Below are 23710 nucleotides of genomic sequence, written 5' to 3'. Positions count from 1 at the left end.
ATTCCAGCAGATGGGCAGCTACAGCCACGCACATGCCAGAAAGGTCATGGGCACCAGTGTTAGTGGGGCATCTGCTGGCTGGTCTGCAGCTGGCAGCACTGCTCAAAGCACAGCTCCCTGCTTTTCCACAGGGCTGGTCAATGTTAGAAGTTAGTCTTTGAGTTCTTGGCTAAGCTTCAATCTATCATTTCAGCGTGGGTTTGGGACTAGCAGACCTCAAGGAGAATGCCTTTTGTTTAAGGGGATGGGCTGAGTCAGAGCCCGGGTCTGCAGCTGCCAGGAGAGGCCAGGGTAAGGATTTTCCAGAAGTGATATTTGTGCTGTGAACAGCCTTTATCTGTGCTCCTGGTGTCTCCTCCTGAGTTTGTTTCTCTTCCTTTCTCCTGGCTAAGCTTTCTCTGTCAGCCTAGGTCTGGTCTTAAGGAGCAAGGTCATTGTGAGAAACTTCTGGGCATGAAGGAAACTTGCCTGAGGGAAATGCAGGGAGACTGGCACAGGGGCTCTGGATTTTGGTATACGGAGACACCAAAGCAGTCATTGACTACAGAGGTGGAGACCTGATCAGAGAAAAGATGGAAGGCCTGTTCAAGTCTTACAAGTGCATGTCTTATCACTTCTAGCCTTGTATGATGCCTGCAGCTTTATTATTATTTGTTCAAGTAGGTAAACCTGCTCTGATCTCAGTGTCATTATAGGACTTGCTAGGTAAACTCTAAAAAAGAATGTTTTTACTTTCAATTTTTTGTCCTTCTTTTGCATTTATTAAACTTGGTTTCATATTGAAAATGTCATCAGTAGACATACTGCTTCCCTTCACAGTCTGAACTTTGCCCTGCCAGAATGTTTATGGGCTTTTACTTAAGGCTGTAAAGGCCTATCACAGAGAAATGGAATCTAAATCTCCCATACAATAAAGCAAGACACCTCACTCAAAATATCAGCCTTTCACCCTAAACACAAGGTTAGATTAATCTTGGAAGTCCAATCCAGTGGTGTGTAATCCAAAAATCCCTCTTTATTCTAATAAAGAATTTCTCTCTTCTTCCTGCATCTCTGTGTGAAAAGGTCAAAAGTGAATTTCTTAAAATGAACTAAAAATTGAAACACTATTGTCAATAGTGAGTTGGTGTGATATACTCACAGCTTTAATGGGTCTGTCTTTGTCTAGTGGCTCTACAAAAATTCATAATCTCTTTTTGTCATGTTTAAGATGTGGGCTAGCTACGTATCTGAGAACTCTGTGTGCCCTGTTCCTTGCTTTCCCTACAAATTTCTTATTTTGGGGAGAGGAAATACTATGATCTCTATAAATGTCATTAGGTTTTAATACTGTGGAAGCAAATAATTTCCTTTGAGAATAGTGTTAAAATATTTACCGAGCTGTGTGCTTGTCCGTGCACTTCTCTGCTGGCCAGAACCAAACTTGGAGAATATAAACAAAGCATTTTGTCCAGGCAGCCCAGTGCTGAGAATGCTGTGTTGGTAAACAGAGAGAAGGGATAACATTTGATCCTGGGGCTCACTGGTTTCTCTCTGCTTTTGCAGATGTCTATTCCTTTGATGAAGAGGAGCCGGTTTTAGATCCGCATATAGCAAAACATTTGGCACACTTTGGGATTGATATGCTGCAGATGCAAGTGGTAGGAAATCCATCTTTTATTTAGCTTGTTGTTCACTTGTTTGTTCACTTGGGGGTGGGAGAGAAACAGGAGAAGAATGACACCTGTAGATTATTTGTGATTCCTTCAGACTGTTATGACCGTATTCAGCTCTGTAAAGTTCAGCCAGCTAATTTGGGGGTTATTGTCTGAGTTCTGAGTCAATCATTGCTCTCAAATCCAGAAGTTGCCTTCTGAAAGAGGTACCTTGTGGTCTCTAGTTTACATTTTTCACTTTTCCTGTGACGTACCATTTGTCTTCAAGAGGAAAAACCTCATTCAGTTAGAGAAAAATGTCTAGGATATTTAATGACAGTGAGTGAAGGAAAGCCTATTGCATGTGTAAACAGATACAGTTCACAAGCCAAAAGAAGCTAAGCAACAGATAAGCTAAAAAGTGGCAGAAAGGTCTTAATGTAAATTTCAGTTTGGATTTTGTCAATAAATACATTAGAAAATGAGAAAAATACATTCTCTCAAGTCTAGAAAACAGCATGGTCAAAGGTGTGGCATGGTAGAAAGGGACTGGGGAAGAAAGGATTCTCTGTGTGTGTTTGTTTTAGTGAAGAAGTACTTTTAATCACTTGTGTCTTAGTAGATGTTGATGCAAGTTCTCTTTAAATGATGTAAGAAATCAGAATAGGTTATGCTTGTAAGGGCAGGTGTGGTTTTTGTGGTTGTGTTGGTTTTTTGTTTGGTGTGGTTTGTTGTTTTTTAGTTTTATTTTTTTAACCCAAGCATACAACCTAGTATCACTACCTGGAGAACATGAAAATGTTAAAAAGGATGAAACCACTGGTTAAGTGTATTTCATTGTCCAAGTGGGTGAAAAAAATAACATAATTGAAATGATAGAGAAGAGTTAAACTGTTTTCAAAAGTCTTTATGATACTAATAGTAATTTTGGTATACTAATGTCCTTGCCAGGATCGTGAATAAAAAGTTTCTTTTATCCAAATCATTCTGGAAAGCCTGTTTTACTCAGAAGCCTTGAAAGCCTAGTCTTAACTGTTGCAAAGGTTTCACTTGTGGTCTTTGGTCTGTACAATTCTTTGAGAAGTGACAGAGTAGTGCCAGCAGTAAATGACACTGTAGTGACCTGCACCTACAGGCTGAAGGCTGAGTGTAAAGGGGAGAAACTTCAGTGTCACAAGTTATTGGCTTTTACCATTTGAAAGAAGGGAAGAGTTCTTGGATCTGCAGCTCTACATGTGGTTTGTTTGTTATGAGCAGCTTCTACAGCAGCAGCTATTCCTGGCCATTACAAACGGAATAGGAAACCTGAACAAGTGCAGTGTTTGATGCTGAGACTGGAGGTCACAGGGCTGAGAGAAGTGAAGCTCCCAGCTGGGACTGGGGTCACGACTGGGAGCACTCGAAGAGCCAGTGGCTGTGCTAAAGAGACAAGGGTGTGTTGGAGGAACAAACTGCTGGCTTCCTGACCCTCACCTTCCCCTACATGCAGGATTTACCTCCCCTTGCCCATTGATTTGGCTCTTCATTTCTTGGAGTATAGCTCACAAAGTTGGTGGTGATGATGGCAGCAGCATAATTATGGCAGAAGCTAAAGAGACTAAGATGAAAATCTTGTTGCTTTCAGACAGAGAATGGGCTAAGAGATAATGACATAAAGCCAAGAGTCTCGGAATGGGAAGTGATTCAGGAAGCTGGTGTAAAACTCAAGCCCATGTATGGCCCAGGATACACTGGCATGAAGAACCTGGGAAACAGCTGCTACCTCAATGCTGTCATGCAAGCCATTTTCAGCATCCCAGAGTTCCAGCGAGCGTAAGTAGCTCCATACTACTTCTTGTCACCAGCTGCTGTGTGCATCAATCCGTTGTTTTTCTGAAAAAATGTTATTTTAGTTTTTGTCTCACCTGCAAACAGGTCTATTTCAGTCAGTTCAGTGGATGCTTGGAGGATTTAGTGACTATTTTGGTCTGTTCTGGAACAGGCTGGAACAAAAAACACAATCTGTCTTCGAAATAAAAACTTACTGTCTCAACTTCAGTGCTGGGAAATCATGTGTCACCTTTTAAATGTGATGTCCCAGTCTCTGCTCTTTATATACAGATGCACATATCTCTGTTTACCAGGGTATGATCAGTATCACCTTAGGGGGTTTATGCTGGCCTGTGCAGAATCACTGCAGGAGTCTTTCTGTGCTCCAGTGTGATTTGTGCCAAAAACTGGCACAAAATGTTGATATTGATCCATGCTGGTAAAAAACACTGCACCTGTTGCATGCGGGTCTGGTTAAGGTGGGGAGCTATCAGAGGCACATTTTAATTAAAAATTTTAAAAAATAAGAATCGTGTAAATGTATTCTTCCACTGAATTATTAAGAGAGTAAAAGGACAAAAGCAGAATAGAAAAATATGAAATAGTCCCGACTGTTCAAAACCTCACTCCGAGGAGAATGCTTTTTTATAAAGGACAGTCTGTGGTTTGAAATAAAATTTAAGAGTGCCCTTTCCTTCCAAAGCAGCAGTAGTGTATGTGCTGGAAGTGAAGCTTTTAGATTTTGGAAACCCTCTCAGGTTTTTGTGTTGGAGAAGAGGTAGAAAACTTATGTTTATTTTCTTTGTTAGCCATGTGCAGTACAGCCTGTAAATTCACTAAGTGCCAGCTCTTCTACCTCCACTGTTGAAAAATATCAACATGGACTTTATTAAGGAAGATCATTTTCCACACCATGGTCCTGGGAGTTACCTGGAGGACTTAGTGTCATCAAAATAATGGAGCTCTTTGACGAGAGAGGGACCAGCACCCTGACCATACCTACCCAGCCTGATCTTTCCTGTGATCAAGGGCAGCAATGCTCAGAGAGTGCTGCTGAGTGCTTCACTTTCCACCAGGCTGGCTAGAACAACATTTCCCTCAGTGTTCTCAGGATTGCTTCTTTTGTGAAACTCAATAGAAATGTTCTTTTTACATATTTTGGTCCTGATGCGGACCTGAATTTATTTGGCTACGTTGGTTGGGAGTAGAAAGGACACTGGTTCTCAACTCAGCTCTGAGCTTTTGACCAACCCCATCCTGCAGCTTTTGCAAGATTGAGGGATAGAGTGTAATTTCCAGGTGAACAACACAGCCATATTCTTTATAGCTAGAAGCTTCCAAGTAAAACCTCAATGTCCATTTCTTAATTTCTTTACTATTATTTTTCCATGACAGAAGCACTCATCGGGGATAGATTGAATCATTAAGCTGCAATATTTGGGTGTTTCTGCTTTGTTCTTTCTTCCCAGGTATGTGGGAAACCTTCCACGAATATTTGACTACTCCCCTCTTGATCCAACACAAGATTTCAACACTCAGATGTAAGTGACATTTCTCGCTTATTTACTTGGTCAGGTTAAATAGAATCTAAGTGATTTAATGGCAGAGCAAAAGAATACCTTTTCATGAGCTCACAAGTGAGATATGGCACAAGGAGAATGAGAAGGTTTGACCCCTTAGTTGCAGGTAATGATGGTTCTTTAAGGGGTCAAAAGCACCAAACTTCATTTTTTTTGCTCAAAGTGAGTCTTCTATTCTGTTTTTCTCACATGTTTGTTTCCACCTCACCACTTTCTTCCTTACAGGGCTAAACTGGGACACGGCCTCCTTTCAGGCCAATACTCTAAGCCACCCATGAAATCTGAGCTCATTGAGCAGGTGATGAAAGAAGAACACAAGGTATTTGCCTGAGTTTGTACAGCCTGGTAACTAGGTACAAGTGATATCCTGAGAAAAGGGAACAGGTGCTGGGCATTGAGGAACACGTGTGGGTCCAGCATGGATGGGATGCTTAGCAAGGTGGAATGTGCAGATTACTAAGTCAGGGATAAATTAGTCAGGCACTATTTGTGCAGCGCATCAGAGCAGGCACTGGTCCTGCTGATAAAGTGCTCTGCTGCTCCAGTGATGAGTGCAAACGTTCACAGAACTTGCAACCATTGTTTATCTTCTCTGAGGAACAACAACAACAACAACAACAGTGTTGTGCAGAGAACCTGGAAGCAAACAGCTAAACCCTCTTTAAATTTCTGAAAGAAGTATAAAGAGCTAAAGAATTCTTTCCAGGGGGTGTCTGACAATACTCCACTTGATTTCAGGAGAAGCTGTCTAGGTAATGGAAGATTAGGTGGTGCTGGAGGGGCCGTGCAGAGCCACAGGAGTAAGGCATGCTTCTGCCACAGAGGGATGGTGGTGGTTGCCATAGAAATAGATATTTTCCTCTACCTTCATCTGCCAATTATTAACAAAGGATTTTCTCCTGAAATCAGAATGCCAGTAAGATTTTGGACAGACAGCATCTGGTACAGAGTAGTTTGCATGATCTGGAAGTCGTGTGTCTCCCAAGTGATTGCTTTATACAGTGGCAATTTGTTGTTTTGGAACAGCACATGAATCCTGTTTTGTTCCCATTAAATAAAGTTCGAGACTAATCCACATTCCACTGGGAAAAAGGAATAGTGGGACAGATTTCAGCAAACTCCATACACTGAATTAATGCACTGACTGACCTGCTTTCCTGAACATATACAGGATGTGGCTGAAAAATACTGTGCTGGAAGTTCAGGGATCTGAATCCTTGGATTAAAGCTACACCTCCATGTTTAGCTCAGCAGCCACTATTAGATGAGATACTGAGAACACTTTAATGACAGATGGTATAAAACTCTGTCAGGTTGTAGTAGGCATCTACTGACATTTAACTTATGTTCATTAGTTCAGTTTAATGAGCCTAAAGTTACATGCATGAAGTTACTTCCTTATCAAGCAACTCATAGCATTCATTAGGATTTGAAACAGCATTTATGGCTTTTGTTGCTTGTGGTATTGATGATTTATTTACAGAAAAGGTCAGGTGCAGATATTTTCTCTATTCCTTCACTCTTGGAATACAAATCTATGGTCTTTTCAGATTGAGAATGACTTTTTGTTTGTTTGCATAGCATTTTAGGCCTTAAATGTTTTTAAGTGCTTCTGCTTTGTGTCTATAATATCAATTATTCATTTTACTTTTATTCCTTTGCTTTTTTTTTCTCCTACATGCAAAGAAGTTCTCAATATTTCTGAGCCTTTGGGGAGTTGTTGTCTGTAAAAGCATTTATATGAGATCTGCAGTGGTCCAGCACAATCTATATTTAGCTAAACTGTTTTGCAACTGTTGATGGGGAAAGTATGCCAGGTATTCTGTAAATATTTCTGGTGCTGTGGAGTTGAAATTTTTCACCACAGAAGTTTAGCCTGGAAGTGGCAGCATTTTTCTTGGACCCGCTTTAGGATTAAAAAGAGGCTAAAAATGCCTAAAGGGTCATCAGCCAGGGCTTGATTTTCTGCTTAGAGCTTTAACATTTCTTCTGTTGGTTTTTTTGGTTGTTTTTTTTTTTTTTTCCCTTTTATTGTCCTTGAGGTGAGATTGCAAGATTCAATCCTTTTTTTGCAGACTGTCACACAAGGCATGTTTCTCTTCTCTCTCCTCAAGTGGCTGAGTACAAAGTGCATAGGTGGAAGGAAGGCTTGATTCCAAACTCACTGCATTTTACAGCAGGGCAAGTGCGCCACATTCTTGCTTCTGGCACAGGAAGAAGCCTGAGATGTTGTAATGGGAGCTGCTTTATGCACTTCTCTCCCCAGCCCTGGTTTTGGTGGAAGGCAGTTGAGGACACTGAAGCAATACATAATCCAGGATGCAGAAATCCCTAGAACATCTCTCTGTCCAAGCAATACTGAGGCTCTCTCTTGATGGGAACCTTTATGGATCATCTTGGCCTGATGTGGTTGGTGGTGTACTGCCAAAAATTGATCAACCATTTAAAAATGAGAATCTGCTTCTGATTTCAGGTCTAGGAATACTGCACCCTGGTAAAACAAAGAAAAAATTACTCTTCCAGTGTGTGTTTTATATGGCCTCCACTTCATGCTGCTTTTTCTATTTTTATGTTTATATGACAGCTCAAGTGTAGTAAGGAATGAGATTGGATGACAGCCTCTGAGAGCTCCTAAAGGTTATACTTCTGCTTGGATTGTCTAGAAAATTATTTGGTTTCATGGATGCTGAGGGCAAATCTGAGTGATAGATTCTGACCCCTTCAAAAGTGTTATTTGAAGGGCATAATAGCTGGTTTTGTCGTGAGGATCTGGAATGGTGTGAGAGGTTCTTAAAACAGTGTAAAGGATTAGAAAGTCAAAGCCAGGACTATCTTGGAAGCCAGAGATTTTCTAATTTAGGGCAGTTTCCTCCTGATGTAGCAGGATGCCCAAAGGCAGTAAGTTAAGGTTTTCAACATGAACAACACCTGCAAATTGCAAATTCATGTCTGCTCTTAACAACCCACCTGGGAATGCATGCTGCACACATTAGTTGTTCTCTGCTTGGTTCTGCACAGCTGTCTGGAAAGGTTTTATTGAGGAAAGCTGCCAGCTGATACACCAAAGGGCTTCAATGCTCTGGCACAGGGTTCTGAAAGCAGTATGTAATGTTATATAACAATGTAGGCTTTCAGCCTTTCTGAAAACTACTAACCTTTAAAATCCCACAATAATCTCTTCAAAATGCCAGTTGCCAAAGGACAGGTAGAGTGAATGGTGTAGGAACTAAGCCATAAAACATACTGTAACTCTTGTTTCAGGACCCTTCCCATTTTTATTAAAATGGAAAAATAGGTGAAATGGAAACTATCATTCCTCCAGTGCCAGAAGTGGGCCATAGAGAGATTTAGTGGAGTAACTTTGAGATATTTGGTCTGTGATTGAATAAAAATCCCTTTTAAAAAGGTTTTTCTCTCTTTATTTAGCCTCAACACAATGGAATATCTCCTCGAATGTTCAAGGCTTTTATAAGTAAAGGCCACCCAGAATTTTCCTCTAATAGACAACAAGACGCACAGGAATTTTTCCTACATCTTATAAATCTAGTAGAGGTGAGAAAATCTGAATTGCTGCTTCTTTTTCTGGTTATATTAGACAGTGAATGCAAAACTGTTACATGAGTGGCTAATTTTATAGTTATATTATTTTTAGCCTTGGATATGTAGAAGGTGGGACTAATTAAAACGTGTTTTGTTTTAGAAACATTTGCTTCCTTAATTCTTCCTCTTCTTTACTTCAGACTCTTGCATGGCCATGAACAGGGCCAGTGATGCTGCTAATAAATACGAAGAGGTCAAGCATCACTGTACAGGCTATAAGATTCATAAACATATGTGACCTTTTAAATTGCTGTTCCTGTTTACCATATTGAAGTCTGTCATGGAATATTAATGAATCGGGTATTATTATGATTATTATTGTTATTGTTCCAAATTCATATAATTGTTGGGAGCAAATTAATTACCCTGTCCAGCTGTTCTACAAATCCCAGCTGTATGTTATTGAATCATGGGAGGAAGGATTCCCCCACTGAAAGCAGTAGCTGTTTGTCAGTTGAATATTTCTGTATGAAGCTTTATTTCCACCAAGCTCCAGCTCAGTGCTGTGTGTGAAGGAATCATACTGTGAATTTTAATGCTGTCTTTCTGAAAAGGAATTTATAAATACATGCAGTTTTGATGTAAAGCATTTCTTGTCTACCCTTCCTCCCTCGTTTTCCCATTTTCCCCAAGAATTGAGGCTATTTATTTGTGTGTTCAGTCTCTAGATGAAGTTACTCGCATTTGTATGCATAATGTTCCACATTCCTAAATGCATGTACTGATTATAGGGTGGTTAGAAGAGACTTTTCTGTTTCTTGCCTGATAACAGACATTAACATGAACAACAAAGAGGAGGTATATTATTTGCATGACATTCCCATCTGGATAATGAACTACAAGTTGCTTGTTCTGTTTCAGTGCGTATTCAGAGTGGTAGCAGCAATTCTTTTTGCTGAGAGGATGCCCCATGTTATTTATCTGAGCTTTCTGTCTTTACTATAACTTGCCACCTTCCTACCTTCTGTTCACCTTGACTCAGTCAGGTTCTTGGGGTGCATACCCTGCAAGCTCCTGTGTTTAGAGAGATGCTGCTGTGGGTGCAGAGATTTTGGTTTTCTCTGTAGGTGCCCGAGCTCTGCATGCAATCCAGCGTGAGCTGAGCTGCCAGATCAGTGTCTTTGTGCTTGCCTTAAAACAACCTGCAGCCTTTGGGTTTTCTGGTCAGTTCAGTGATCTCCACAGAAGTGATTTGGTGCAATATTCCTTCCAGAGGAACCCTGTGGGTTCGGAAAACCCCAGCGACGTTTTCCGGTTCCTGGTGGAGGAGCGCACGCAGTGCTGCCAGTCCAGGAAGGTGCGCTACACGGAGAGGGTGGACTACATCATGCAGTTACCTGTGGCCATGGAGGCAGCAACTAACAAAGGTAAAGGAGAAAACTGCTCTGTCTGACCCAGGGATGTGCCACAGTGTGCCCAGAGACCCCCACCAGCACTGGATCTCCTTTGTCCTGGACAGAGAAACAGTTTGTGAAAACTTCTTCGTTACAAAAGAGGAACTGAATATACTAATGAATATCTTCTAAAAACACACACTCACCTAAAAAACCCAGACCAAAACAACCAAAAACCCAAATCGGCTTTCTGTTCTTTAGCAGCAGATTATAAGATTATAATATGGTAATAGAGAACAGGGGTATAAGGTAGTTTGTCATCTATAAATCTAAAATACACAATTTGAATGTTCTGGAGGGTGGGAAGGAGGATGAAGTACTGGATGTTGATTTAATAAGCAGGAGTGTTTTTTCTCGTGCCTATGAAAAGCACCCTTGTTTTTAAAGCAGAAAATGGCTGAGGAGGCTTGAAGACCCCAGAGCAGGAGGGAGGAACTGACACGTTGTTGTTGCATCTGCAGTCAGTGGTGAAGAGCCTTGCAGAATAACATAATAAGTGTATGCTTGAGGTAGAAGTGAAGGGGACATCACAGGACCATGAAGGGAGATGTGCCTCTGATTTCCTGCATAATCTGAATATTTAAAATATTTTAAAACCAGAAGGTTCTCTTTAGATTGTTTGATGAGATCCTATGAAATACCACAAGGCAGACAATTCTACCTACTTTTTACCTAGCCCACAACTCCTTGCACTGGACAAGAAGTTTAGGAGAACTTTGCATTCTTTGTTCATCGGTTTCAGTGATGACTCTGTTGCTTATAAAAGAACATGTTATTTCCAGGTAATGACTCAGGAGACAGATTAGTTTGTGAATTTACCATATGGCACTGCTCAGCTTACCAGTGTCAAGACTTTTTCTAGATCATACATAATCCTGGCCTGTCTAAAAAGTCAGATGACACAGATAGGCAGCAATAACTTTCCAACTCAGATTGAGCTCTGATTAAGTGGGTGTGTGGTGTTAATGTTCCCACAGGATTTTGCCTGTCACAGCAAAGTTTTCATTGCCTGTGTCCTGGTATTTCCAATTCTGTGTTTTCACCGTGAACAGAAACCTTAGAGATGTGGCTGTAAGTGTAACTCCTGACCCGAATTTCTGACAGACAAAAAGACTTGATGTCTAGTTAAAAGCATGTAAAACTTTCATTGCTAAGTAGTTTTTTGCATTTCTAAAACTCGCGAACATAAGCCTGATGAGGAACACATAGCCATGACAATGTTCATTAGCTTCTAGTGTTGTGTGTATTTCTCAGATGAATTAATTGCCTATGAATTGAAGAGGCGAGAAGCAGAAGCTGCAAGGAGACCTCTGCCAGAGCTGGTCCGTGCCAAGATCCCATTTAGTGCATGTTTCCAGGCCTTTTCTGAACCAAGCAACGTGGAGGATTTCTGGAGCAGTGCCCTTCAAGCAAAATCTGCAGGAGTTAAGTAAGTGTGTGTCTGGCTGCCTGTTAAAAACTGTGCCCTGTGCTTATCTTGCTACCTGGACATGGTGCAGAGAGAAACACACAAATGCACAGTGAGCTCTGGCCTCACATTAGTGTTGGAGCTCATCAATGTGATGTGCAGATCGAGCCTTGCAAGAGTTGTAACGATGAACAGAGCAGGAAGTTAATTGTTCTCAGTGGTCAGACTCCAAGAGGTGATGCAGTCTGGTTGTTGAGAGCTTGAACTTTAAATGCTTGTAGGGTTGGATCCTTTGTATCCACCATCAATAGCTCATCTCAGTGTGCATGAGGTGCTGAGATCTGTGCTGATGGGGATTCTGTTTCTGATTTCAATGAATTGCGTTTCTTGTTCTTCCCAGGACTTCCCGTTTTGCTTCCTTTCCTGAGTATTTAGTGGTGCAGATAAAGAAATTCACCTTTGGCCTTGACTGGATACCCAAAAAGCTTGGTATGTGCTTTTTTATTTACCTTTCTATCCCAGATAATAATAAGACTTGCACACTATAGTGAGGACCTGACTCAAGTCTTAAGTTTGTACTGTGAAGATCCTAATTGAATTTTCTTCTCTGTTCCAACAAATTTAACCAATCCATCAGATCTGTGGAGTTAAAACACGGTTTCATGTGATCTGAGCTAGTTGAATTGTGCTTTGGCATTCCAAATTTCTCTAAGAACTCTTTTCAGAAGAAGAATCCTGGCTGTTCCTGTACCTTGAGTACCAGTCCCCTCTCTGAAGGGGTAGGTTGCACCATAAGGTCATTTTGGTGGCTGCAGAAGCTTAGCCCATTTCTCTGCTTTTGTAGATGTGTCTATAGACATGCCAGATTTCCTGGATATCAGTCACCTTCGGGCCAGGGGGCTCCAGCCAGGAGAAGAGGAGCTCCCAGACATTGCTCCTCCCATTGTCATTCCTGATGACCCAAAAGGTATTTACTGTCTTATTCTCCCCTGTATTCCCCTTTCCTTCTAGCGCACAGGGATTCTCTTTAATCTTCACCATTTGGAACTATAAACAAAACCCCAGCTCTGTACTTCTGCAACTGAAGGCTGTTACAACACCCCACAGCCTTTTTGCCTCCCTCCTGGGGCAACCTTAGTTCTTCCAGCTTCTCTGTTTTGAGGATTTATTATAGAATCACAGAGTGTTTTGGGTTGGAAGGGATCTTAAAGATCATCTAGTTCCAACCTCCTTGCCATGGGTAGGGACAGCTTTCCCTAGAAGGTTTGATAATTGATGTTGCTGCTCTTGACTCTCTCCAGAGAAGCTTCACTGCATGTCCACGACTCCCTTGGAGTAAAGCGACTGTGTACTTCCCAGCTCCAGCACAATACTTAACACACAAAGGACTACAGTTCAGGAGAACAGCTTTCCAGGCATAGATTAAAACTCTAGATGTTATTCATTTTAAAAATACAAGAATTGTTAGGTCCTCGCGGCTGTGCCTGCATGCACAATCCTCTTGTCTGGATGTACATGGGCTGCACAGCCCATTAAAAAAAGCTCTGTCTCAAGGTGAAGATGGCAAACAGCTGACTATAATGTTTGTGGAGCAGAAAGAAAGAGGAGTGATTAAAATGCTGTGATGGTTTTTTTTTCTTAAATGCTCTTTCTTTTATGCTAAAGTTCAGAAACAAGAATATTAAATATCCTCCTTCTTTATTTCCTGGATTTCTCTGGAGAATAAAATGGTTTATAGCAAGTAAAATCACGTTTTTATGGTGTGACCTTAGACCCAGGTGGTTGCAGTTTTCCCCAGATGACTGAAGCTTGAGTGCCTCAGTATTTAATACAAAGGCAGTAATGCAACTGCTCTCGTGACACAAGTGCCCCCATCTGCTTGGATATTTATAATAATGGTGGCATAATACCATGCTGTATGTATGTGAAAGAAAGCTATTACCTGATACTGTGTGCAGAGCAAGGATATGACAAACTTCAATTTTTTCAAGGTTTTAATTCCATCCCTTATCTGTGTAAGTTCCTCACAAAGGCCTGTACCTTCTTACCCTCTTGCTGAATGGACTGACCTAGTTTTAGTGTAAATGCATGGGTGATGGTACTTTATTTTTAAGATTCTTGCTTAGATCAGCCATCGGCTTTATTTCCTACTAGTGTATAGTATCAGTGACACTTTTCTCTGAACTGAGTTAGAGAAATATCCCTGCTCTAATTCATGGCAAAAACATCAGGGAAGTAAGGATGAAACTGCCCTGTCTCCATGAGGTCAACTATTTCTATGAGTTTAAAAATATGGAATTGTTTTACCCATATGGATCTACTTAGTCTTCATATAAGTACTTTTCTCTGTTTCTTTCCCCATTGTTAATTTTCAGATCGCATGATGAACCATTTCGTGGAGTGTATGTATCTCACTTTTCTACTGCTCAAAATATTGTTATGCTTCTACTCAGCTAATGGCTTCTCTCTCCTCATAGAGATGCATGAAGCCTTGCCCTGCATGCTTCCAAGTAAAAGCTGATTTCTGTGCTTGCTCAGTGTTTACTTCCATGTGTGCAGGACTCTCTTTGAGAGTTAGTACAGCCAGAATATCAGCTGCTCCTCTGTCTGCTGCTCCTCAGGGGGATCTGGAAGTTCTGGGGGGGTCACAGCCTGGCTCCCTCTGCACTCTGATCTCACATAAAACTGTCTGACCCTGTCATTCAGAGGCTGCCAGACCTGGCAGCTGTTATTTCTCTAACCTGCAAGATCCTGCCTTTGAGAGGTGCTTGGCTTTGGCTGCCATCTCTAGCTGAGCTCATCACTTGACTTCCTCCCCCCTTGAAATCCAGGGCTGAGGTGTTATAAAATAAATAAAAGTCCTGTAGGAATTCCTCAAGATTTAATGATCTACGGGGATCCCTACTGAGACAAAAGATTATCAGTAAGTCCATAACAACTACTGTAATGCTTTGTGCAAGGCTGTTTTCTGATGGCTGTGGGTTTATTGAAGTACTAAACCAAATCCAAGCAATATGCATTGTAATATATGGCACCGTGAGTAACAATAAGAAATATTCTACAATGAATGAAATTAGGCTTTTATATTTTAGAAGGTCCTTTCTTGTAGCCCTAGATATTGATGAGTCTTCAGTCATGCAGCTGGCAGAGATGGGATTTCCTCTGGAGGCATGTCGGAAAGCTGTGTACTATACAGGCAACCTGGGTGCTGAAGTTGCTTTCAACTGGATCATTGCACACATGGAGGAGCCAGGTCAGTGACTGGAGGGTGTAAGTTAAACTCAGCTCCCGGTTGTGGATTTTGGCAGTCAGTAGAAATTTTATAATGTGTGACAGAGAAACTACGGCCCCCCTTCCCCACCTGGGAAACCTGGAGGTGTGAGCGAATTTTCCTAAGCTGCTCCTGGGATGTGCAGATCTTGACCATTATGTGGTATCCTCTGCCTAGAAGAAGACAACAAACTAAGCTACACCAGAAGTCCTGTCCTCACCACTGGTGTGGGCCAGCTCTGTTTCCACCCTTTGGCTTAGGTCCGTGCTGCTAAGGGGGAAGCTGACTTGTGACCAAGTGTAAGTACAAAGAATCCTGTGGTCTGGATGCTTTTCTTCCATATCAGCCTTCTCTAGCTCAGGCTGGAGCATTCATGCCATACTTGGGCTGTCTAGTGATGGACAGGGCTGCTAGATGTTCTCCACTTCCTGTGTTTCATCCATGCAAAGTTTGGACTCATGATTCAGCACTGAGTGCATCTGAGTACTCCCTTGCCAGGAAACTCCAGATTTGGTTGAGTTCACGCTTCACCATGAGCTTTTGTGTTGCTTCTGTAAATGGGGAATGAGTTTCACTTGGGCTTAGCAGACATTTTCAGATATGGGATCAGTTCATTTTACATCTATGCACTGGGTTGTCTATGATCCTGATGCCATCACTGCTTCCATACCAATCTTTGCTGCTTTCCTCCAGTTGTTTCACTTCTGCAATGTGCCGAGTTGTTCCAGTCTGCTCAGTATGAGCATGTGCACCTAGATATTTTGTAATGTGCACATTCATCTTGTTGTTTTTAAGGCTTTCCACTCATGTAAGTCTGAATTTAGATGCTAGTGAGATAAACTTACATTGATTTCAGGACTGCTTTTGAGGTCCTGTGTGTTGTTTGTTTGTGTTTGTTGTTGACTTTCCAGTTAAGTGAGGCAAAAGAAGGAACTGATGAATGTTTGTTTGTTCCAGACTTTGCTGAGCCATTGGTCATACCTGCGTTTGGAGAAGTTGCTTCCAGTGGGGCAGCTGCTTTGGGAGCTGTAGGGCTAGATAACCAGCCTCCTGAAGAGATGGTTGCAATTATCATTTCCATGGGATTCCAAAGGAATCTAGCCATTCAGGCGCTGAAGGCAACAGTGAGTTCATGGGTTATTGGTAGCACTGGGGTTTTGTTTCGTGTTCTGTGCTTTGTGCATGTTCATGCTCAGATGCCTTTGAAATCTGTACAAAAATCCAGTTAGTGGATGATGACCCTGGAGTTATCCTGGCAAAGTGTGGGATGCCTGACTTCTCTGGAGTGGGGAAGGTGCTTTGTGTGTTTCACTGGAATGGTAAAGTGTGGAAGGCAGTGAGGAAAACTTACCTGCTTTTAATACCCGTTGAAAAATAACCTGGATGCTTGGAGACTGTGTGTCTGCAAGACAAGAACCTGGGGCAGTGGGTCTTATTCGTGGGATTATTTCTTTTCCATATACCAAGCTTTTGCAGAGTGCTTGCTGAATACTGTTTTCCAGGGAGGTGGAGGTGTCTTACAATTTTTAAGTGCTGTATGCATGATCCTTGCTCTGTTCAAAGGCTGATGAGTGGCAGCGTGATGTTAAGAGAGTGTATTAAAGGCTGCTCTTTTGATTGTTTGACTGGCAGAACAATAACTTGGAGCGTGCACTGGAGTGGATCTTCAGCCACCCTGAACCTGAGGAAGAAAGTGACCCTTCTTTGGACACCATGGATATGGAGAACAATGCTAATGCCAATATCCTTGCAGAGACAGGCTCAGAGGGACCCAGGATCAAAGATGGCCCTGGAAGTAAGTTCTGCTTCAGCTTAGACCTGGATGTCATTTTGTTGTGTCACCCCCCCCCCGCCCCATTCATAGAGCTCCTTCCTGTTTTAAAAGTAGTTATTGTGGGTGTTTTTGGACTCAGTCCAGACAATTTACTTCCAGTCTTGTTTCTGGGGCTGGATCCAGCTCTGTGGGACGCTGAGTTCCGTGGGCTGTGTTTTCTCAGAAAACTCTCTCCTTGGACTCACTGAATAACCCGAGCCCAAAGTTTTTTGCTACCAGAGCACACAAATCTGTCTTGGCCTAGGTTTACTTTCTGTTCTGTTGCTATAAGATAAAGAAAAGCTAGAATGTTTAAATCTGCAAAGGCTGAGCATCCTAAAGACAACACTGCTGTTACAGACCACCCAAGTTTCTGTCCTCCTGTGGTCTGCTGGGCGATTTGGTAATCCCTCCAACCGAGTCCCTTATTCACAATACCACAGGTATAGTTGGTGTCCTGCATGTTTTGTTTTCTTTTGGTTGAGATTCTCTGTCATACTTCTGCTAAATGAGCCACAAGGTGGGGCTAATGTACAGCAGGCAAAGTTGAGAAGAACCCCCTGGAAGTGCCACAGCGCTGGAGTACACAAGCCCAGTGGCGGTGCTAAGGATGTCACGGAAAGTTTTTTGAAGGGTCTTTAGTGACCAATTCTAATAACTGTTCTAAACTTCTACCTCTGATCTTGAATGTAAAGGACCTATGAAAAAAAACAAACCAGACAATTTGATTTTTGTGTCTGTGGTTGCTACTCTTATATTAACGTTATAAATATCAACTTTAAGTCTTTTGGAGACGTGGGAAACATTGATTATCGCAAGGTTTAAAAAAAAACAATCCAAACTTGGAATAATTATTTTTTGGGGTACTTGCCCTCTGTAGACTGAGACCCTTTACAGAATGCCTGAAATCCTGATAACCAACATGATTCTGTAAAATGGCTCCAGAAAGCCCTCTCCAGCAAAATCCAGGCCCATGTCCTTATGCAATATCCTGAAAGAAGGTACCCTTTTACTTTTAGTGGTAATTCAGGTGAATGGCATGAATGGGTGAGGATCAAGAACCAGTGCTGAGTTCTCCAGAGACTTTAAGCATTAAAAATTGTCCTTGTTTTAAAGGAAGAGCTTTCTTTTCTGTCCTCTCTTCTATGGTCTGCTGAAAAACAAACTTCTTTATTTTTTGATATATAACAGATCAGTGATCACTCATATAGACTTAGCTAATTTGTGTGCAGAGTGAACTCCCTGTTTGGCACTTTCTGTGGTGCTCTCTGTGAACTGGGAATGAATCTGCTGTTTTCTTTCCTAGTAGGGGCTGTGGTCACAGCCCTGCTGTATGTACACAGGTCTCTGTGGGTTTGATTTGGATTGGTTTGATGTTTGACAGTGGATCTGAGCCACTAGTTGAGCTGGGAACATGCTGCAGTGTTAACAGAAACTGAGTTTGGGGATGCAGGGTCTGAGTTGGGAGTGCTTAGATGCTTCTTCAATATTAGAAAGAACATTCTCCCTGGAGTCATATTGCAGTGGTAGCAGTAAAAGGCTTAGGGTGCCATTTCTATTTCTTAAAACAGGGTATGAGCTGTTCGGGTTCATCAGCCACATGGGAACATCCACAATGAGTGGCCACTACGTTTGTCACCTCAGAAAGGAAGGAAGGTGAGTGCGGCTGGGAGAGACACATGGGATGAGCAAATGTTTGATTTGAAGCATCTGTACAGAGCAGGGCATGCTCATGGCAGACTACACAGGCTGTTACCATCTGTGGGTTTCCCACTAATGAAAATTGTCACAGATGTGATGTCAGTTCTGGTCCCACTGAAGTCTGTGGTGAAATGTGCCATTGGCTCTCCTGTGCTGCCATTCCAAATCTCTGCTCAGTTTAGGCCACTGGTTCTGTATCTGGCTTAGTTTATCTGAGCTGTCCCCAACTTCCTTTTGCTGCCCATCAATAGGAACCCATGGAGCTATGGGCTGAACCAGTGTTGCTGGTACTGTGGTGCTGATCATGGCTGGGATTTTGATATGCTCCCATTTTTTGGCATTGGGAATCCCTGATTTTCCTTCATTTGAGCTGGAACTACACATACCTCTGCACATCCCTCCTTTTCACTTCCTGACTCTGCCAGCTGGTTTGGCCATTTCTCTGATCCTTTGTTCTCATTGCAATGCCTAATTTTAGATTTTAAACTCTTTGAGGTTTTGGTCTGAAAAGTCCCTGGCAAACCTGTGGTGATTTTTATACTCATGAAATATAATTAATCTTGTTTTCCTTTCAGATGGGTGATCTACAACGACCTTAGAGTCTGTGCCTCAGAACGACCTCCCAAAGACCTGGGCTACATTTATTTCTACCACAGGATACCAAGTTAGGCCTCAAATCTATCACCTGGCCTTAAGAAGCCATAAGCCTTTTTAATCTGCCCAAAAAAAAAGCGTACAATAAAAATCTAAAACCAACAAAAGACCCCTTAACCCTTGGACTGCCAAAAAGCAAAGGAAAACATGGGATGTTTATAATGTATTTAAAACCAATCATTTGATGCCGCCTTAAGTGTTAGACGGAAGATTTCTATTAGGTGCTGTATAGGACATTGTTTTAAATTTATACACCTTACAGGCCATGTGGATTTCTGGTGGAGTTTGCAGCTAGTGTGTGGAGAATATGGAAGCTTCAGTGTTGAGCAAGAACAGTTCAGCCCAGCTCCTGCCTGTCCTGTCCGTGCATCCTTTGAAGACCACAAACAAATGTTTGTGTCTTTGGTGACTGGGAGCCTGTGTTTTCATCCAGAGTCCAGATCATGTAGAGAAATCATTTGGAGGGAGGGGGTTTGTGGCTGTTCTTCAAAGCAGAATGTCTTCTTTCAGAGATTATTTTCAGTGCAGTGAGAAAAGTCAGCTGAAGTTATATCTGTTGGAATTCAGTGGTACAGTATCTTGATTTGACTTTTCCATGCATAAACCTAAGAGACTATTGGAGACAGGAGCAATCTCCTGTCAGTGCCCTGTACATTTTTTGCCAAAGAGGAATTTTATTTTTGCAGACATAGGTTTCTTCATCTTCACTTGAATGTTCATTTTGTAAGGTCTTCCAATAGATTCAGGATTACAGTTGGCTAAAAGCAGCAGACTTTCTGACTATGAAATTAAATACACACCCTCAGGAAAGGCAAGGCTGTTATTTAAATTTTGTTTTCTTATGGAGGAGGTAAAGAACAGTTTAATGTTCCATTATATTTATGTCAGGGAAATTTGTATCTAGACCACTCATATTCCATCTGAAATCAACTCCCTGACAAAGTACTTGCAGTGCAATCCTGCTTTCTGCTAAAGATTTCTTTGACATTGACTTTCATATCTGAGTGGGGGAAATTGCTTAGTAAGTTTGCTGATTTATGGATTTACCCCTCTCTCCCTCCCTTAAAAAACCAAAACAACAACCACCAACAAGAACAAAACAACAACAGAAAACGCCCTTGAACTGATATTTTTGCTTTCTTTAAACTTCCAAATGCATCAGTAATCTGATCTCTTCCACAGACACCTTCTAAAAGGGGTTTGATATCTCTGGCAGGGATGATGGGGTGGGTAGGCAGGGGCTGGCCTTTCTGTCTTTTTTTCTTTTTTTTTTTTTTTTGTGTTATTTAAGTGTTTTTCACAGGTGAGAATACAAATGTGGGTTTTAAAATTATATTTGAAAACACTCATTCTAGAAAAATTACAATGGTGAGTGCAAAATCTTTCATGATTTTGAAAAAAAGAAGCCCATAGGGTCACAGTGTTGGACACTGCTTAGAGGCTGTTGCTGGAGTTGCTTTGTACAATGTTACCCCAAGCCCTCAAAATAAATTGCAGCAGTCAAAAAAAAAAAAAAAAACAACGAAATTCCTTTTTTGCAGATTGCAAGAAAGCCAGAGAGATGTCATTACATTTTCTCTGCAGTTAGTGCCTGCAAGTTTTAATAGCAAAATTCAGGCAGCTACACACTACAGAAGAGAATTCAAATCAAATATCTGGTTATGAGAAGGGCATTTTAGTTTTTGCAGTGTCTTGGGGAAAATAATTCTCCCTCTTGTCATAAAACCTCACATAGAGCCAAAAAACACTGTTGGTATTTTATTCAGGTGTTGATCTTAAGAGATTGTGAGAGAAATTCCAGTGCAATAATTCTGTAGAGTGTAAAGGTGTCTAATTGCTGGGAAAGCTGCCTGCACTTAGATCTCTTATGGACATGTTAGTGCAGTGTCCTGCACATTAATGAGAGGCCCCCGAGAGATTCATCTGCCTTGTGCTTATTGAGCCACCAGTTCTGGATGAAATAAAAGCTGCCAGGAATTTCTTTCCTTCTTCCAGATTTTGGATATTTGAGGACTTCACCAGAAAGTGACAGGTTTGAAAATGGGATCAGCAAATTATGCAGTGATACATCTATTTAAAGTGAAAGAGCAAAACTTCTGTATATCTGTGTGGTTTATTTCATTCTGGCAGTAGAAAAAGGAGAAAAGGCCTTTTTTCCCCCTCTTCCTTTAATTTTTTTTTTTTTTTAAATTCCCATGTATATTCCAAGGAAGTTCAACACAGCAGCTTCCCTCTTGCCTCATGAACTTAAAGGGCTATTTAGAAACTACCAAGTTCTGGTGGCTACTGCCTTTTTATTTAGAAATGTTGGCTAAATAATGGCCAGCTGAGTAACTCCCATGTTCATTGCCCAGCTGGAAGCATGGCTGGTCTTGTAGGGTCAAGGATGGAGCTGGAATCTTGCAAACTGTTTGGTGCATCCCAGAACTGTGATGGCTGTGGAACTGCCTGGTCTCAGGAGGCACACTTGGAAGGTGATAAACTGGAAATGGTGCTTGAAAGGGGAGGGCCCTTTTGGGCTGGCTGTGGTAAATGAATTGGAGCAGCTCAGATCCTGGAGTTCTTTTCAGTTCATCACTTTTGTGTTTTACCTGCCCAAGCTAAAGTTAGTCAGGAGTGCAGGGAGCAGTTTAGGGGGAAAGGATTGAAGGTTTTCTAAAATGTAGCACTTAAAAATATGTTAGAAGTTCTTCAGTCAGGTGCTTGAGGAATTACTTTATTCTCTCCCGAAACAGTGGCCTCCCTCCTTTTCTCAAGTCAGGTGAAGTCATCTCCCTTTTGTGCTGGGTTTTGTGTGAAGAACATCATGAACCTGGAGGAGCAGGATGTAAACTGCTGATCCTCAGCCTGATGGGGCGCAGAGGAGTTTCGGTGGGCTTAGGGTTTTTTTAAACTCCAGCGCTGCAGAAGCCCCACTCAAACAGACTGGTCTGCCAGGCTGTGCCTGCTGCAGTCTGAGTGTGCTGAATTGTGCCAGGGGCACAGCCTGGGCCCACTCCCTGTGTCAGGTGCTGGAGGAGCTGCTGGGGGCTCAGAGAGCTGGGAGCTTCTTGGCCAAAAATAATGGAGGAAGAAAAATCACTGTGAGCTGTTCGAGACAATCTACCCTGAGAATCATGGCAAGCCAGGACCTGGTGGTAAATAATGCTCTTATTTCTCAGACTTATTTTTACTTTTCTGTATGATCCATTTACATTAGGAGATAGGAAGGAAGACAAACTCAGTAACTTTTCCTTGATTTCCTCATCTCCTCTCATTCCTAGCAGCATGCTGGATCCACAGACTCCTCATTCTGAGTCACAATCTTGAGTCTCCAAAACACATGTAGACACAAACTCCTATTTAATCTTCCTAGCTAAAATTTCGTTAGGATAAAAATTAATTTATTCAGAGCTGTGGTTTTAAAACAAGTGTAGTTGTTTCTGAACTCCAATCACTTGTAACTCTACTGAGTTCAGTGCCATTACCCCTGGCTGACTTTGGTGTAAGTGAAACCAACATCAGCCCAGTTCTTTGATTCAGGCAGCCCCCACCAGGTCACAACACACATTCAGAATGTGGATGCATCCAGAACTCATTAGATTTCTTTAGAAACCTCTCCAACTGATTCCTTTTGTTCTCCATCCTGGCAGCAGCCATTTTTATCCTCTTTGCTGTTTCCATGCATTGGAAGTCTATGCAAAATATGTAACTGGACATTTTATTGTTTTCCCTGTCGCCCTTCCTACCATAATGGCTGAGACTGGTGTCTGATTTCTACTCACTCTTCAGTGGTTTTACTGTTGTATCCTGGAATTGTCTGTCCTGGTTTATTTTGCACCATTCAGAGTTGTTTGTTTGAAGCACTGTTAACTTTCTGGAGAGTATTTGTCTGAGATGAGAAAGGCTGTGAATGACATTGTTGCAACTGTTTTAAATTAAAAAGAAATATTCTCACATCTGGTGACTGTGTGGATTCTTGCTTCTTTATTCCTGTCCCAGCTGAAGAGGAATAGACAGAATGTGTTTTGATGCTGCCCCTCACTCTTTGTGGTCACATTTGGTGTTTTACTTAAGAAAACCCTGCATAGGGAACAGAGAGGTTTGTGAGGGTCTTGATTTCCTGTGACTCCTGGCATTTCTGTGTATTAAAAAAGTAAAATCTCCATGCCCTGAGTGGATATACAACATGGGGAAAAAAAAAATAGAAAGCAGGTTTTAAATTAGATTGTTTGTTTTTAACTTTTAGGCCTGTTGATGTTCTTTGATCACACAAGATTTGGCAATGTTTGTGTGGAATAGTGCTGTCGTTTAACCCCAAATTTTTGCTTTATTTGTCTGTAATTCCTCATATATATAGAAATTTCCTCTGCTGCTCAGTAAAGGAAAAGTCTGTTTCCCTCACATTCTATGTATGGACTTTACATAGAAATGTGACTTTTGGGATTCTGGTAGATGCAACAGGCTGAAAAAGAAGACTGAGGGGTGACAACTTTTTATAGGATCATGGGTCCAGCAACTGGAGGAGAGGTAAGAGGTAAATCTGCTGGGCTCAGTGACACTCCTAGACATAGAAGTAGAGGACATATGACATGTTGAGTGATAAGAAATGTAGAGATGGTTGAGCTTCTGAAGTCTAAATTTAATTAATGGTCTTTGGTTGTGGTTTCTCCTGTATCACAGATATCCTTTGTGACCATGGCAACTCAAGCCACGCTGTTCACACCCCTTGTGGCGACTGGAAGAGGTGGGAGAGTGGCTTCCTGTACAAGCCAACGAGCTCTGCTCAGAACTTCCAGGAATTTCCTGTCTAGGATTTGTGCCTGCTAGCTTTTGCAGACTGTTTGTGGGAGGCAGCATTGGATAA

General features: G+C 41.7%; 1 protein-coding gene across 2 annotated transcripts in view; it reads left to right on the top strand.

Annotated features, from left to right (window-relative positions):
* The window catches only part of USP13 (ubiquitin specific peptidase 13), a 48956-nt gene extending 26154 nt beyond the window's left edge, over nt 1-22802 (top strand). For both annotated transcript variants that reach the window (XM_066193548.1, XM_066193547.1), the window contains exons 7-21: nt 1546-1640; nt 3259-3446; nt 4913-4984; nt 5249-5342; nt 8450-8575; nt 9837-9990; nt 11272-11446; nt 11826-11914; nt 12270-12392; nt 13801-13827; nt 14535-14678; nt 15654-15820; nt 16329-16491; nt 18081-18165; nt 18786-22802. In XM_066193548.1, coding sequence (XP_066049645.1) covers nt 1546-1640; nt 3259-3446; nt 4913-4984; nt 5249-5342; nt 8450-8575; nt 9837-9990; nt 11272-11446; nt 11826-11914; nt 12270-12392; nt 13801-13827; nt 14535-14678; nt 15654-15820; nt 16329-16491; nt 18081-18165; nt 18786-18879 — 1796 coding nt within the window. In that variant the 3' untranslated portion in view covers nt 18880-22802. The remainder of the gene's footprint in view (nt 1-1545; nt 1641-3258; nt 3447-4912; nt 4985-5248; nt 5343-8449; nt 8576-9836; nt 9991-11271; nt 11447-11825; nt 11915-12269; nt 12393-13800; nt 13828-14534; nt 14679-15653; nt 15821-16328; nt 16492-18080; nt 18166-18785) is intronic.
* The last annotated feature ends 908 nt before the right edge of the window (nt 22803-23710 follow it).

The sequence above is a fragment of the Chamaea fasciata genome, unplaced genomic scaffold (genome assembly GCF_029207755.1).
Source record: "Chamaea fasciata isolate MVZ Bird 193981 ecotype frontalis unplaced genomic scaffold, bChaFas1.0.hap1 SCAF_11, whole genome shotgun sequence".
Taxonomy (NCBI): Eukaryota; Metazoa; Chordata; class Aves; order Passeriformes; family Sylviidae; genus Chamaea; species Chamaea fasciata.
The sequence above is the reverse complement of the archived record's forward strand: the minus strand, read 5'-3'. Positions and strand labels throughout refer to the sequence as shown.